The sequence below is a fragment of the Chionomys nivalis genome, chromosome 7 (genome assembly GCF_950005125.1).
Source record: "Chionomys nivalis chromosome 7, mChiNiv1.1, whole genome shotgun sequence".
In the NCBI taxonomy this organism is placed as follows: Eukaryota; Metazoa; Chordata; class Mammalia; order Rodentia; family Cricetidae; genus Chionomys; species Chionomys nivalis.
In genome coordinates this window covers 39,605,150-39,621,524 of record NC_080092.1, presented here as the reverse complement: position 1 = coordinate 39,621,524, position 16,375 = coordinate 39,605,150, and the positions used below count along the sequence as shown (strand labels likewise).

Genomic DNA, 16,375 nt, shown 5'->3' with positions numbered 1-16,375 from the left:
GTTCTGGCTGACCTGGAACTTGTTATGTAGATCAGGCTAGCCTAATCTCACTAAGATCTGCCTGCCTCTGCTTTCTCAATGCTGAAATTAAAATGTGCACTAACCACACCCTGGCTGGCTTTCTTTTTCCCTCCCTCCCTCCCTCCCTTCCTCCAAGACAGGGTTTCTTTGTGTAGCCTTAGCTGTCCCAGAACTAGCTCTGTAGATGAGATTGGCCTCAAATTCACAGAGATCCTCCTGCCTCTGCCTCCCAAGTGCTGAGATTAAAGGCATCTGCCACCACTGCCCAGTGACTTTCTTTTTAAAATGCAGGAACCTGGGTTTCCGCCCTCTCTCTCAGAGCTAGATTAACAGCAGAGAGGATGAGTGGACAGGATCCACAGGGAGAAGCAGGAGGCATTGCACTCCCTGGTCTGCTCCCCCATCCTGCACCGCTCCCCACCTTGCGGTACTTCCACAGCTGGTTGCCCTTCATACTGTGGCAGTCGTAGAGGGTGACAGGGCTGGTGTGGGAGACAGCGTCGAAGCAGAACTTCTTGGTGTGCTGAGGGTCCCCAGGCCGGATGTCCTCCCTCCAGGTGAAGGTGAAGACCTGCAAACATAGGGACATCTATCGAAGCAGCAAACACTGAGAACGCCCTTCATTGTTTGCCAGTTTGTTTTCTGAGATGGAGTCTACTGTTTGATGGCTCCATCATGTTATACAGACAGGGATAGACCTAAGCTCCTGATCTTCTTGCCTCCAGATCCCAAGTGATGAAATTATAGGCACGTTCTACCATGCCTGGCTTGCTAACCATCGATACTCTGTCCCGACAGAAAGTGCATAGTTGCCACCAGAGACCTGCTTTCTCTTACTAGAGATTCAGCAGCACCTACTAGAACTCTCTTAACATTGGAATCACAGTATGTCTTCCCCCCTTGTCTGTCTGCCTTTCTTTCTTCTCAACTCAATCTCCTTGTGGGCACTCTAGCAGCCAGCACATTTACTGACATCTTGCTCCCTGATGTCACTGTCCTGTCTGCTTCCCGTGTGCCTTTCCCCAATGCCAGGGCTATCTCCAGATTCTGGGTTAAAAAGCAGCCCACTAAGAACATTTGTGTGCAAGTCCGCGTACACACTGGGGCTCCAGGCCAGCCAGGGCTACATGATAAGCCTCTGGAAGGCTGGGATTGTGCTGACTTCACACAGAGGCGTGGAAAGGACGGACAGCAGGGCCGGGTCCTCCAGGAAGGAGATGCCGACCTTCCTTCACTCACGGGTGATTCCCACCAGCAGGGTTTGCCTGTGCACTGCTCAGGACTATCCCACACTTTGTGAGGAGGCCTGAGCAGTGAACCCTGCTTATGCTTTTAGTATATCTGTGTTTTTAATTCATATCAACAAGAAAATAAACGGTGACAGAAGCTGGCAAGGACACAGTCCAAGGGGCTCTGCTACCTTGGGGAGAATTCAACGTTCGTGCAGCCCCTGTGAAAATCGGTGTGGAGGGGCCTCAAACATGAAGCCCAACCTACTGTATGTGACCCAGTTCTCCTCAAATGCACCAAAGAGAGGCCTGCTGTTTTACTTATCGAGAAAAGGTCTCACACAGCACATGCCGGCCTTGATCTCCCACCTCCTGCCTCAGTCTCCAGAGGGCAGGGGTTAATTACAGGCGTGTGCCGCCACGGTCAGTGCAGTGGTGTTGAGGATTAAGTCCGGGGCTTTGCACACACGGGGTAAACACTCGAGTAGCTGAGCACTTGTTTCCCTGTGCTTTTTGTTTAAATTTATATTTATAGGCCAGGCACAGTGCACACCTTTATTTCCAGCCTACAGGAAGCAAAAGGGCAGGAGGATATCTGAGTTTGAGTCTGGTCTGGTCTTAATAGCAAGTTCTATGACAGCCAGGGTTACATAGTGAGGCCCTGCATAGCATGAGGGTGTTGGTCAGGGGAAACTTGGGATTTGGTTCTTCCCTTCTACCCTGAGTTCTGGGGATTGAACTCTGGTTTTCAGCCTTGAAAAGCAAGCACCTTTACTGGCTGGGCCATCTTAGCAGCCAGCCCCGTTTAGGGATTTTATAAGCGGAGGAAGACAGACAGGGTACATGTTGCCTTCCAGGGCAGTGCCCTCTCTGAGTCATTACCCTGCAGAAAGGTCCCCAATAGAGCTAGCCAGAGGCTGTGTCGTACTCCTGAATCTGCAGAACCATGAGAACTGAGAGCTAATAAACTTCCATTCTTTATAAAGTACTTGGAACACGACATTCAGGTATAGAAACAGAAACCAGAGCAAGCACGTGTGTGGAGACACACACACACACACACACACACACGACACTAGTGAGATGAGCCAAAAATTGCCTATTGGTTACAAGTATGATGGTGAGGGTTTATAGGACAGTCCAGATGGACAGTAGTACCCGTCACATGCAAGAATTCCGTCCCCCTTCCCCCGGTGCTCTGGGAGCACCGAGACTTATCCTCTGGTTGACAACGGTCTCTGTTCACTAAGCGTGAGGACCTCAGAGTCCCTTTGAGCATCCCTTACCTGCATGCTGTTCCAGCCAGCCTCTCCACGGCCCCGAATGCAGGTCTCAAGCCTCAGTGGAGAGCCCAGTGTGCCGTGCTTCGTGTCTGTGCACAGTCCCGTGCCCACATTGCGAATCTGAGGGGACAAAGGAAGGGCAACCGCTGAGGCACCTCAAGGCATCCACTGGGCCCTGCAGGGTGGTGAGGAGACCAAGACAGGATGAACTCTGAGCTGCCTTAGAGGAGCTTGCCCCAGGCTGCAGGAGGTCCTCCTGACTGTGAGGGACAGGATCCCAGTGGCTACCCAGTGATACTTCCTGAAGCCTGGGAAGATGAGGGAGGAAAGAGGGAGGCCAATGGAATGTCCTTCAGCGGCCTCACTCTGAAAGCATTCTACCCAGCAGATCCAGGATCCAATTTGACCCCCGTTCTAGGAGTCTGAGGAGTAGCTGTCCAGGGACAGTATCTTTGCCATCCTTCTAGAATTATTCTTTAGGACAAGGGAATGACACAAGGAAGCACGAGTCCTCCCCAGCCCACTCCAAAGAACAAAAATGGCCCTGACCCCATATCTCAGCCATGAAGGCTGGGGATCAGAGCTGCAGATTTGCTTAGGACACACACATCACCAAGAGGCAAGGTGGTGGCAGTTGAGTTAGTCTTGGATGGGCTTCCGAGGTTCTGGTGAACCACAGGAGAACCAGTGGAGATGAGGCCATTACAGCTCAGTTGTTCTGAACCTGACCTCTGTATTCTTAGTCTGCACTGCCACTGGGGTCCACGGGCTAGGAACTTGGTTTGCCCAAAGAGCACGGCTTAGAATGAGCAAGCTCCTGGGTTCTCGTCCCTGGCACTGCGAGCCCAAGGGCCCAGACCCTGCAGTGTCTCATGGTCAAAAGGTGAAATGGATGCTGACCCAGTTTAAATCCTCAGAACACTCATCAGCACAAGAAAACAAAACCCAGCCCAGCCATGACAGGGTCCAAGAGAGAAAGGGAAGAAAGGACCGCGGCATCGCGGCTTTCCTGGGCACGCTCTCTCGGTGCCCGCACCCAGTCGCTCCATCTCCACTCACCTCCCCCCACGCCGCGGCTGGGGGCTCCACAGGTGGGTAGAACTTGGGCAGGTCCCAGGCAATCTTGGTCATAAACCACTTGAAGCTCTTGCAGTTGAGGGTGCTTCGGAGCTTCTTCTGGGCCACGACATCCCCCGCTGAGAGGTGGCGATACTCCGGTCTGCGCTGGTATATGTATTCCGCGTACTCGTCCATCCACACTTCCGCCACTCGCTTCAGGTTCTGAGTGAAAGACGATGCAAGGTTCAGGTTTTCCGAGGAGCCCGGGCCAGCCCGGAGCCATCTTACCGGCCCTTACACCTTAGTTTTTGAGGCAGTCTCTCACTGAGCCTGGAGCTAGGCTGGTAACCAGTACACCCCAGCTATCCTGACTTCCCCTGGCCAGGCTTGGTTATAGGTGTCTGGTTATCAGTGGCTTTTTATGTGGGTGCCAGGATGCAAACTCAGGTCTCATTGGCACACGGAGAACTTACTAAGCCACTTTCCAAGCTCTTCAAAGCCAATGTGAGTTGGGTTTCTGTCACTATCCACCAACTGGTTCTGGCCAAATTCCATGATAAGAATACTTTGCACCCAGACCTCCTAATCCTACCAGCAGGTGGGATTTCTCACAATCCTCAGAGGTTTGAGAGCGTTATGATAAAGCCTCAGGACAGCTAACTATAAAACAACAACCCATGGGGGAGACAGCCCGAGGTGGGGGCAGCCTTGGGCAGAGCAATTGGGAGACAGGAAGACTAAGATCTTGTGTGTCAACCATATGAAAATTCTCTATTCTTGCAGTGTGCTCCACTCAGAACACAAGAGTGTAAGTCAGAGGGAGCCCCTGCCTGCAAACCTCCTCCTTCGAACCCAGGCTTCCTTCAATGGCAAGGGTCCGTTTCCCCGCCCTCAAGACACACACAGAACTGGAGGGGCTTGACTTCCATCTTGAGGTTAATCTGAATTTTCCTCTGAAGTGTAACAGTTATTGACACCTGTGTGTAAAGGTTTGCTTTAGGAGCAGACAGCATGGGGGGGGGGGAAACTGGACAAATGTTTAAGTGTTTTCTGGTGGAGATAATTGAGTTCTGCAGACCAGATGGTCTCAAGGCATGGCGCTGTAAAACAGCCAGGGCCTAGGTAAATGAGGGAGCGTGGCCATGCACCCATAAAACTTTATGACGTCAATCACTATTTGATTTTCAAGTGTCACAACCTGGTGTCCTAAGTCCCTTGGGTTCCCCTCCAGTGTCTTAAAATTGTGAAAAACCCCTCTTAGCTCTTGACCTGGGCAGAAAGTCACCTTCTCCTGAGCATACACTGAGGCGTGGTGACCCCAGGGAGGCCCTGCGTGGGAACCCTGCCCTGTGGAAGGGCTCTGTGATAGATTCCAGAGACAGCCAGGCTTCCTTACAGCCACTGACCCTACTGGAAGAGAGCGAGCTCCACTGGGTGCCTGCGCAGCAAAGGCTGGGCAACGGCCCAAGTGGAGGGCCTCAGGGTCTGCTCATCAAGAATATTCTAGAACACAGGGATTCTTCTCTTTCCCTGGCCCCCAAACACGTTGCATTTGAACCGGTGCAATGGCAGTGCAGCTGCAGTTCCGGTGGGCGCAGGCACCTCCCGTGCAGTCATACAGGGGATGGCTGGGCTTACAGAGGAGAGAGGGATGCGCCACTGGGGCCAGCTCATGTCAGACACAGGCCCTGACTCAGGACAGAAGGCCAGCCGTGTCAGGTGCCTGAACGGGATTCATGTGAGAGATGGGTGCCCACTGTCCAGTGCTAGCTGATAACAGGGATTCAGCCACTCACACCCGTGTAGACAGTCACAGTCGCTGTGTAGGGAACACATGCAGGTGCCTGTCAGACTGAAGCAGGCGTAGAAGTTATTTAACGTTTTCATTTCCTCTGTCCAGCCCGGAAGTGGAGAATGGAAGCCAGGGAGAAGGGAGGTCAGTGTGTTGCTACTCTGCGGGGTGCCTGGCTGGAAGGCAGGCTTCTGTGGTGTCACTGCAGCCCTTCAGCACCCTGATATTCATCTCCAGCTTGGGAAAGGATGCAGTAGGGCAGGTCCCGGGTCCTGCTCAGGGGTCATTATCCCCCTGTTCCTAGTAGCCTCCAAGAGTGGCAGTCTCCGGCTTATGAAAAGACTTTGGCTCCGTATTCCTGTTCAGCATTCTGCAGGGAAGGCCAAGGGCATCTGAGAAGATTTCCATCTCTTTCTTGGTGGGCCTGATCTGGAAACCATATCCTCTGCTAAGGGGCTGTCCACAGAGCAGTGGGCCTGGAGGCTGTTGTTAGAGACTCTCACCACTAGAGGGCTCTGCCTTCCTGGCCATGCTCTGGCTCAGTGGTGCCAGAAGCTAAGGAAATAATTCCTGGAAAGGCCTGGAAAACCAGACAGGTGGGAACCCTGGCAGAAGGTCCCCCAGTGCTTCTTTGTTGGGGCATGGCTGCACTCTGGCCTTTCTAGTACTACAAAAAGCACTGTATCTTTCCAACCCCACCCCCGCAGTTGGGCATCTCCTTCACTTATTTTCGAGATCACCCTTATTTTTTAGTTTAAAAAAAAAAAAAAAGATTTCCCCAGTAAAAGAACTCCCATCCCCCAATTCTTTTGATAATGATTACTCCCAGTTTAGTTCAATCCTTGATATGGTTTTCAGGTCAATGAAGCAGGTGACACGTTTGGGCGGGGGTAAAGAGAGCTATTTATTTTTTATGCTCTCCCCCACTTCAACAATGATGACAAGGCTACCATGTTTGCGTGACATGTCTCTTAAAACCACCCCTGGTCTAGCTCTGTGTTTCCGTCATCTCTACCGCAGGCAGCCCTTCTGTGAAATGACCAGCTCGCTCCACTTAACACATGGGTTTCCTGTCTTTCTGTAGCGCTGGGCAGTGCTGAGTTGAAAGGATCAACTCCATTTCAACAAAGTTCTAAACGCAGCCTCAGAGGAGTTAGGCCATCCTCCCAGTCCCACCGCCTCCATGGAGCCAAGCAGGGCTCTCTGTAAGGTCCTTTCAGTTGGCTTTCACTTGGAGACCATCCAGCAATCACTTAGCCTAGGGCCCCCTGAGGCCCCTATGCTCCCCCAGGCTGCCCCCAGTTCCCTGGAAAGCCACCATCTTACCCGGGCCAGGCTGACTCCAGCAGGAACCTTGTAGGGCACATACTTCCTATAGATGTGACCCACCCTGGAGCAAGGGATGTCCTCCATGCGACCCCCACACATCCACACCTGCAGGGCGAGAAGGGAGGATGAAGGTGATGACTCTATCCTTATGTCCCTATCCCCTTGGATGCCAGCACACAGTCTGCATGGTTTTCTCAAGCCCTGAACTAAAAAACGGTGCAGAAAAATACCTGCAAGGCTATGGAAAGAGCTGCCAGTTGCAGCTGCTGAGGAAAGTTCCAAACTGCGCAGAACCCACTGCAGACACTGAGATGCACAGGAAGTCAGGAAGGTCGAGGATAGGGCAGAAACCCATGGGCATGACGGGGCCACTGTGCTCTTGAATTCACAGCAGCTGTGGTCACTTGCATAAGACCTGCCCAAGACTGGGCACCATGGGTCAACGGATGGCTCATTGGGTAAAATGCACCTACTGCCAGGCCTTGGGATATGCACGGTGGAAGGAGAGAACCGACTCCCCCAGCTTGTCCTCTGACCACCACATGTGTGCCATGGAAGCCCCCAAATTTATTAATAGAAATGAATAAAATAGATTGGGCCCCTTAACAGTCCCCTTTGAATGAGGTGTTAAGGGATGCCAGGGAGGAAGGAACATTTTCTTCAGTGGTGTAGCCACTGGTAAGGTGTCCGCCATCCTGCGAATAAATAACACTAGTTGAGCTCACTGGTTCCCATGCACACGAGACACGAAAGTAGAAGGGGACAGACTGGGGAAAAGAAGGGGGTCAGTGGGACGGGGAGGAGGCTGCAACACTGTCCTCGTGGGCTGGGATGGTCTATGGGGACAAGAACACCAAGTGTGCAAAGACCCAGGGGTAGGCACAGATACTGTGCTATGGATACCAGAGGCTTGGAGTCCAACCACGTGTGAGGGAAGGGAAGGAAGGCGCGGGCTCTGGTCAGGGTACGGCTAGACAGGGTGTCTTCGTAGCATTCGGTTATACAAAGTTGGCTCTGCTCATGGAATGGGGTGGGTGCAGGTACAACAATCCAGAATCGAGGCCACGGTGGCTTTGGGCATGGAGGGTCCTAGCTGTTTCTGGGACATTAACCAGGTTTTCACATTCCGTCTCCTGTGGAATGAGGGGCTGGCATGGGACACGGATGACCCAAGTTCCATGCAGCACCCTTGCTGGGGGTGCACTGGGGGCTGGGCTTCATGTCCTAATCTATTCAGGGCTCTCAAAAGGTCCTGGGTCTTACTACCTCCTGCCAAGATGGATGCAGGATGTCCTGTGTGCCATTTCTCATGAGGGAGGTGTTCGAGGCTGCAGTTAGCAGAGGTGCTGTCTGGGCAGTGCGGCTCTCCTTGGACAGTGGGAAAGAAGGAAATCCTGGCTAGTCAACTGAACAGAACGCTTGTCCCAAGCTAATGGGCTCTGGATGCTAGATTAAGGTCAAGGCCAAGCCAAGAAATTTATTTTTTTAAGCAGGAGATATCGATCGGCCACCAGGCTCCCCTCGCTGAGGACTGATGGACAAGTCTGCTTCTGCCAGGCAGATATGCCTGCTCACTGCCAGGTCACCCTCTGCCTTTCTGAGAGTTGGGTGGTGGTACCAAGCTGGTGGGGGCGACTTGCCTACCCTGGTTCTGACCATCTCCTGAGACACATTACGAGTGGAACAAATGAAATCCAAAGTCTTCTTTTCTGTGGGACCTCCAACTCCTTTGGTCCTGGCCATGCTGGCCACCAGCTTGAAGGAATCAGGGTGACCTTGCTCTGCTGGAAGGTTTGAGGGATCCAAGGTGTTCCCAGTGCATAGGATGTCCTGAGCTCACAGAGAATCTGGCTGGGTTTCCTCTTTGGATTTCTGCCCAGGATGGGGGTGTTGCTGGTGGCCGGCTCAGGATGAGCGTTCCCTTCAGGCTAAACCTGCTGTTGACTACTGAGTCTGCGTGGACTACCCAAGAGGCATCTCACACAGGTCGGCATGAGAGGATACCATCCCTTGTCCCATTCCTCTCTCCCACAGTTCCTTCTTCTGTCTGGAGAACTTCTAGCACCCTGAATTCTGCTGCCTCCCTACCCTCCCTGCAAGGCCCTGACTTGACACCTCCAAGGCCACCTCACAGCTGGGGAATACACTTTTCCTTATTGCTTCTCTCTCTTTCTCTTTTTTTAAAAAATAATTTATTTAATTTTATCTGCTGTACTTTGGTCAGATACCCCGGAACTGGAGTTACAGACAGTGGTGAGCTGCCATGTGGGTGCTGGGAATTGAACCTGGGTCCTCTGGAAGAGCAGCCAGTGGTCTTCACCGCTGAGCTTTCTCTCCAGCCCCTTCAATGCTTTCCTCTTAAATGCACATGCACAGATGCATCTCTGCTGTCATCCTCCTGCAGTGGTCATGGGCATCTCTGCTGGGTGGCACTCTTCATCTGAGTGGAGGACTGTCCTACTCAGTCCTCCTGGGGCCAGTGACCAGGCCCAGCCAGCTTCAGTGCCCAGCCTTGACAGCTGAGGCTTTAGGTCTTTCTGTTTGTTTTGGGAAAGTGTCTCATGTGTCTGTGTTCTTGGTCAGGAGAGCAGCCACTGGCTGAAATGGGAGCCCTTTCGCCCATCCTTCTCTGGATGTGGTCGGCCTTCTTTTTGCATTGGGAGAAGTGGGGCAGACACAGGAGGCTAGAGTGTGTCACTATCATGGTCTCCATCACCTCTGTCTTGTGACAAACATCTCTCAACTGGAGGGATGGGTTCCCCAAACTGGGGGTTGCCCTTTTCTGGGGACAGAAAAGCCAGAGACTCAGATTGGCATCCTGAGTTGTACTGGGCCACGGCAACCATGGCAGGTCCAAGGCCCAGTCCTGGCTCTGCTCTTAGGCAGTCACACGGCACCTTCAAGCCTTTCCTTCCCTCACAGCCAAGGCAACTTCACCTGGGGAAACTAAGGCAGCTGTAGTCAAGTCCTCTCTAGCATCCCACCCTCTGACTCCAGGAGGGCCAGGGCTACAGCTGGCTCTGGGACAGAGTGACAGCCATCAGGCTAAGGACACGCAAGGAGCTTCCCACAGGCTCCCACAGGCTGCTGGTGAGAGACAGGAGACAGCCCTGGAGAGGGAGCCATGGTAGAGACTGGACCTGGAGAACAGGCCTTTACATACATTATTACATTGTTTTTGGTCTGGGCTACTGGTTATAAGAGTCCCATCGAATGATGGGTTCAGAGAGGAAGGGGGAGGCATAGAGAGAAATGGTATCTCTGCCCTGAGCTACAGAACCCAGTACTTTACCAGCCTGACAAGATGCCATGCGCCAAATAGGGGATTATGACACAATGACCTCTGACCCAGACAGCAGCCCGCTGGGGACGGGGATAGGAGAAAGAAGGGACCAGTGACTCTCTCAAACATTGCAGACTCTAACTTCTCTGTTTTATTATAAAGTCTCATGTAGCCCAGGCTAACCTTAAACTTTGGATTCCCCTGCTTCCTGTTGAGAATCACAGGCATGCACCACCAAGCTAGTGTATGTAGGGGATCGAACCTAGAGCCTTGCACATGCTGGGCGATTGCTCTACCAAGTGAGCTCCATCTCCAGCCCCTTGATTTTTCTTTTCTTTTCTTTTCCTTTCCTTCCTTTCTTCGAACACAGGGAATTCTGTGAGGTAGCCCAGACTGGCCTTAGACTCACCACACCCCTCCTGCCTCAGTCTCTGAGTGCTGGGATTACAGGTGTGTGCCACCATATCCAACCAATTCATCAATGGTGGCATGGATTTAATTGTTTACTTATTTTGTGGCAGGAGCTCACAATTGCTGGACAAGCGCTCTAACACCGAGCTCCATCTTCAGCCCTGGAACGGGTCTGCTGGGGTTCTCCCATGAGGTGTGGAATCGGAGCTAGGTTATTAATCTGTGAGGCCCAGCGGCACAGGAAGATCCATCAAAATTTCCGGAAGTGCACTTGGTGTCTTTCAGGCTAGTGTCTTTTCTGTCACCATGAAGGATGGGGTCTCAGTAAAGGGAATCTGGCCCTTGGGAGAGGCCAAAGCCCTGGCTGAGTAGAACCTTGTGTTCTGAGAGACACCATAGCAGACGGACAGAACTGCCTCGGGCCTGGAACACAGGCAGGACAGGTGGGCTGTTGCTGGCCAGGAGAGAAAGAGAGAGCTGAAGGAAGAACGCCTCCCTCCCCGAGGCCAGGCCTACTCATTACATCAGCTCATTTCCCCGGGAGAGTGTCTGACATAATTGGATCAGATGGAACGCGAGCCAGCCTCCTTCCTGATACTCCACTGTGGCTTCATTACCCAGTCTTTTGTAAATAAACCGAGTGGAGAAAAAAAAAAAACAAAAAACAAAACCCAAGACCAAAACCACCACCATTTGTTCTGCTGCGACTGCCTGATGTGTGGTGTTAGGTGGGTCTTTGAAACACATGGAACAAAATGAAGTCCTTGTGGGTTCAGAGATCCTGAATAACAATCTGCCATTCTCCACGACAGAGGTTTCTGGAGAACAAGTTGCCGGGGGACTTGGAAGCGGCTCTGGCCAGTGTCACAGCTGCTCAGCCACAGATATTCACGCCAGGTAATCCTTCAGTTGCCGGGGATGCAGCAGCGAGTAAGACACAAAGGGATCCAGGATCTATTGCGGTTGATTACCTAGCAACACCGCAGTTTGGATGGGTTTCTTTCTGGGGACAAACCTGGAAGACTATGTCATCAATTGATGTTTGGTGGACAGATCCGTGACTTCACTGCACCCACGGAATGTAGCAGGTGTCAAACAAGATTACATGGGCTAGGGAGACTGGCCCCACAGGCAAGACCTCTGTGCTGGGGCTCACAAAACCTGGACCAAGGCAGACATTATCACTCATTGAACTATGTGATGAGCTTGGAGGCAACCTGAGGGTGCATTGGGGAGGTCTCTATCAATAGGCCAAGGACACCTGGGGGGAGACTTAGATGCTATTTATCTTTCCTCTTGAAAAATATTGATTTTAGTTTTAAGTTATGTATGGATGTGTCTGAGTGTGGGTTTGCATGAGTAAGAGTCGTACTTGCAGAAGCCACAAGGGGGTGTCTGATCCTTCGGAGCTGGAGTTAGAGAGGGCTGTGAGCTGCCCAATGTGAATGCTGGAATTTGAACTCAGATCCTCTGCAAGAGAGCCCAGGGAAAAGCCAACAGGAGTGACCCCAGGGAGGGGCAAAACCTGAAGCAAGGGTTACTGAGTGCGACTGATTTTTTAAGGTTAGTTTCCCTCTCAATTGCTTTCTTCTCAACAGACTGACATGTGGACTTTGGCAAGCTTTGGGTCAGGCCCTGGTGGCCCAGTCACTGCAGACTGAGTAGTTTGAGTCCTGATTGCTCCCGTGCGGTGGGTATAACAGTGGCACTACCCTAACAGGTGGCTGGGAGGATTATACAGCCCCACACATGTGAAGGGCTGGTGTGGTATCTTGTTAACTCCGACAGGGCTGGAGGTGAGCTATCACAGGGTATCTGCCCCAGCTGGTTGATGCCAAATATTTTGCTAAATACTTTGGGTATTACCCCTTGGTACCAACATCAGTGTTATCTGGGAGGCTGGTCCTCTCCAAGGGCACAACACCAAAGACCTGGAAGTTAATAGTGTCACAGGCTGCTTTATCAAAGCAGGGAAATGTTTGGGCAGGACTCCAGGGAGCCATTTGGATTCCCCAGGTCTGAACTCTGTGGCTAATTCTTTAGATGATACCGACATCTTGATAGTAATACTGTTCTTAAGGACTCTTATTAAATAGCCTCTAGCAAGCATGGTCTCATTAATTCTCAACAACATCGAGAGCCATATAATCACTAGCCTCATTTATAGAAACTGAAATTAAGGCTCAGTGAGGGGAGACATCCTGGTCCAAGACCGCATAGCTACTACTGGAAGTGGCCGAACCAGGACCTGACATAGACCACCTGGGCCCAGTCCTGAGGTCCCTCACCACAGTGCTTGGCATCCGAACACTGCACTGAAACCTGATGCTCAACCCAGTAGTGGTGCTGGTTGTCCCTCATGGGTTAGGGGACCTGTCAGCCAGGGGCTGGTCATGCTGGATGCTGGTTCTGTGTGTGTGTGCATGTGTGTGTGCCCGCGCGTGCACACGTGCATGCACATGTGTACATGAATGCTACAGCATGCGTACAGAGGGCAACTTGTACCACGCGGGTTCTGGGAACTGAACTCAGGTCACCTGGCTTGGTAGAGAGTGTCTTCACCCCTGAGCCATCTCAGGGCCCTTGACACTGGTCCTGAAGGACCACGGGAATATAGGGGAAGCTATTCTTCCTCTCACAGGGGCAGAGCCTTCTCCTCCTGGGGGTCAAACACAGAGTTGACTACACTCATATTACTAGTGGTCAACTAGCTGCTTATCTAGTAACTCCTTTCACAGTCACTGTTGGCTCTAGGCTGATCCAGAGGCGACAGTAAATATTGACTCATGTCATCCTTAGCAATGTCTGCCAGCTACTAATCTCTGGCTATGGTCCAGGCTCTGTGCTAAGCACGCTTAGTCTTCCCAGTTAACCTTCCCAGGTCCTGGACTGTGTGCGTGTGTTGTGGTATGTGTGTGTGTGTGTGTGTGTGTGTCTCATTTAGCTGGAGAAGTGATCTAAACAGATCAAAGGCAAAGCCACTGAGTGATAGGATTAGAACTTGGATTGAGGTCTTTCCAACGCCACCGTGGGAGCTTCTGCCCAGCAGTCTCTGCCAACTCCTGCTGTGACAGACGCAAGAAGCAAAACGCATAGAAGGCGACCACGTAGGCCAGGTGGGCTTCTGTGAGGCTTTAAGGCCTAAGGCCTAGGTTTGTCTGTCTTCATCTTCCCAATGCCGGTGTGTGACTCCACCACAACCTTGCTAGGTCAAGAGGACACAAATGCTCGCCAGATCTGTGGCTGAGACCAGGCGGCTTGAAGGTCCCTTTCACCCTCCCACTGCCCACTTCCTCAGAGAGTGGTTAGCCAGCTCCCGGCTCCTCCCACCAAGGAGCACAGGAGCCACAGCAGCTGCACTCGGGAGAAGAGACTCACCTTGAAGGAGATCTCATACTGCTCCCCTCCCCAGATCTCCAAGCCAGGGTCATAGCCGCCCAACTCCCAGAACCACTTCCGGTCCACAGCAAACAGCCCTCCAGCCATCACGGGAGACCTATTGGAGAAAGGGCATGGTGTGAGGACGTGCCGTCAGAAGCCCTGCTTCCTAGCTGACGGTGTCTCCAGATCCCAGTTTGTCTACAGGGGGCTCCAAGGCCTCACGGGTGGGTGGGGACCTGGCCTTCTCAACTGCCACTTCCTCTTTAAACCACTGCATTTTAACCTAATGGATCCCCGGTTCCTTGGTGCAATTAACACCTGAGGTGTCTGAGAAGTACCATCGGCAACAGCGGCACTCCTCCTCACGGGTCTCACAGCTGCATCAGAGACATGTCTGTCTCTAGCCTTCCCCTTTTTGCAGGGTCTGAACCAGTTGTCTTCAGCCTGAATGTGCTGCAGAACCTTCTAGAGTGACTGAAAAATAACAGCTTGCTGGGACCTCGCCAGCCCTATGGAAGCAGCCTCTGGGCCAGGGCCCAGGCACCTGCTTAAGATTTGGCTCCTTTGAGGATTCTCTCTCACCATGCTCAACAGACAGCTCACACAGCTTGCTCGGCTGCACTGCCCACAGACACCAGCTCAACCCTCCCAGCTGCTCCGGGAGGAAGGATGAACTCAACTCATTCATTCACTGATTTATTATCGAAGGCCTCCCATGAAGCAGGTGCTGGAGGGGCCGGGAAACAAACCACAATCCTTTGGGTGGAGTCACCTCAGCACAGAGGGCTTCAGGAGACAGAGGAAAATAGTCAAGGCCTCTGGGAAGTACAGACAAGAGCAATAAGGAAGGCAAAGACTGTGTCTGCTTCCAGTCCTGGAAGTGAGGAGGCAGGGACAGGGAATAAGGAAGGATGCTCAGAGGAACATGTGCTTAAGAGGTTTGTTGAGGGGAAACTCCTCAGGGGAGGAGAGAGCTACCCCAGCAAGGCACAGACATGGCTCACACAGGGGTGGGAGAGTGAGGGTGTGACATGACCGGGTCCAGAGGACACCACGATGCCTCACGCAGGACAGCACCAAGCAGAAGTTGCCTAACATCTGCTGTGCGAAACCTATCAGGATGGATGTCTGTGCCCCAGTCTGAGGGTGGAAGAATCCAAACCAACATGCTGGGGGATAGCGTCTTTGCACACGCCCCTGCGTGGTCCGAGGTCTCATGGCACAGACTGATGTGGCCGGGCTGCACCTAACCACATGCCTCTGAAGCCTTCCTTGTGGGAGGTGGAGGGGACCTTCATACAAGGGGGGACCCCGGGGATGTTACTGAGGGCATGACGCACCCCAGGTTAACCTGCAAGTACTCAGGGGTCCTTCTCAGCTCGGTCTTCAGAGGGGCTGGAGCTCACCACTGCTATCCTGACCTCGCCCCTGTGACACGGCAGCTGTCCCTGGTAGTTTGTGGGAGGCTTCATGGCCACTGGCTATTCATGGCTGGCATCTGGCCCATGCCCCTAAGTCACAAGTTCAAACTGCTGATCCTCCACCCTGCTTCCCTCACCAAGCGGTACAGAAGGCAGTGTCAGGGGGCTACACGAGACCCTGTTTAAGAAAACAACACCACACAACGCTCACTCAGCTTCTGCTCTCTATTCCTGTTGTGTCACTGAGGGGATGGCAACCCCTTGGTGGCTTAGGATGGCTGCTGCACTTGGGGCATGACTGCTTGGCAAAGAGAGGGGGTGTATGTGTGGGACAGCCAAGATGTGAGAGAATTAGAGGGTTTTAGTGGTTATATAACAGGCTCTCAGTTCTTTTTTTTTTTTTTTTTTTTTTTTAATTTTTTCGAGACAGGGTTTCTCTGTAGCTTTTTGGTTCCTGTTCCTGGAACTAGCTCTTGTAGACCAGGCTGGCCTCGAACTCACAGAGATCCGCTTGCCTCTGCCTCCCGAGTGCTGGGATTAAAGGCGTGCGCCACCACCGCCTGGCTAGGCTCTCAGTTCTGAGTGGGCTCAGGACCGTGGACCCTCTGCACGGGACATGAGGATAAATAAAGATTCCCGGTGTGTCGGGAGGGGCCCTGGGTCACCGCCAGTATGAGCCTACAGCAGTAGTACTTACTCAAACGGGTCACTGGGGTCGGCTTTCTGCAGCTCTGGTGGGATGGGGATTCGTTTGTAATACATCTCCCAGTCGAAGGCACCCCGCATGGCGTCCCCGGCCTGTGTCTCGTACCGGAAGTCGTCGTGGTCGATGACGTCAATCATTGGGCACACGATGGTCTTTCGGTTCCGAGCAATGCGGTCTGAGGTGGTGGAAAGATGCCTGTTAGTGGGTGCGGCAGTGGAGGGCAGCTCCTGCTCTATGGGGTGCTTACTCCGAACAGTTCCCAGGATGACCGTCCTGAAAAGCTGCTCAGGGACCACAGAGAACACCGCAGGGTTGTTTGTGTGTTTTTCTTTTCCTAAACAAGGTCTCATGTAGCCCAGGCTGGCCTGGAACTCATATGGAGGTAAGGATGACCTTGGGAATGATTCTCTTGACTCTACCTCAATTCACTACGTGGCCAAGGCTGGCCTTGATGTCCTTC

The 16,375-nt window shown here is 52.6% G+C and overlaps 1 protein-coding gene across 3 annotated transcripts in view; it reads right to left on the bottom strand.

The window, feature by feature from the left end:
- Galnt10 (polypeptide N-acetylgalactosaminyltransferase 10) overlaps positions 1–16,375 on the bottom strand; it is a 140,139-nt gene that overhangs the window by 3,396 nt on the left and 120,368 nt on the right. For all 3 annotated transcript variants that reach the window (XM_057776345.1, XM_057776347.1, XM_057776346.1), the window contains 6 exons: positions 15,907–16,090; positions 13,786–13,903; positions 6,711–6,818; positions 3,593–3,814; positions 2,537–2,653; positions 443–592 (listed from right to left, as the gene is read on the bottom strand). In XM_057776345.1, coding sequence (XP_057632328.1) covers positions 443–592; positions 2,537–2,653; positions 3,593–3,814; positions 6,711–6,818; positions 13,786–13,903; positions 15,907–16,090 — 899 coding nt within the window. The remainder of the gene's footprint in view (positions 1–442; positions 593–2,536; positions 2,654–3,592; positions 3,815–6,710; positions 6,819–13,785; positions 13,904–15,906; positions 16,091–16,375) is intronic.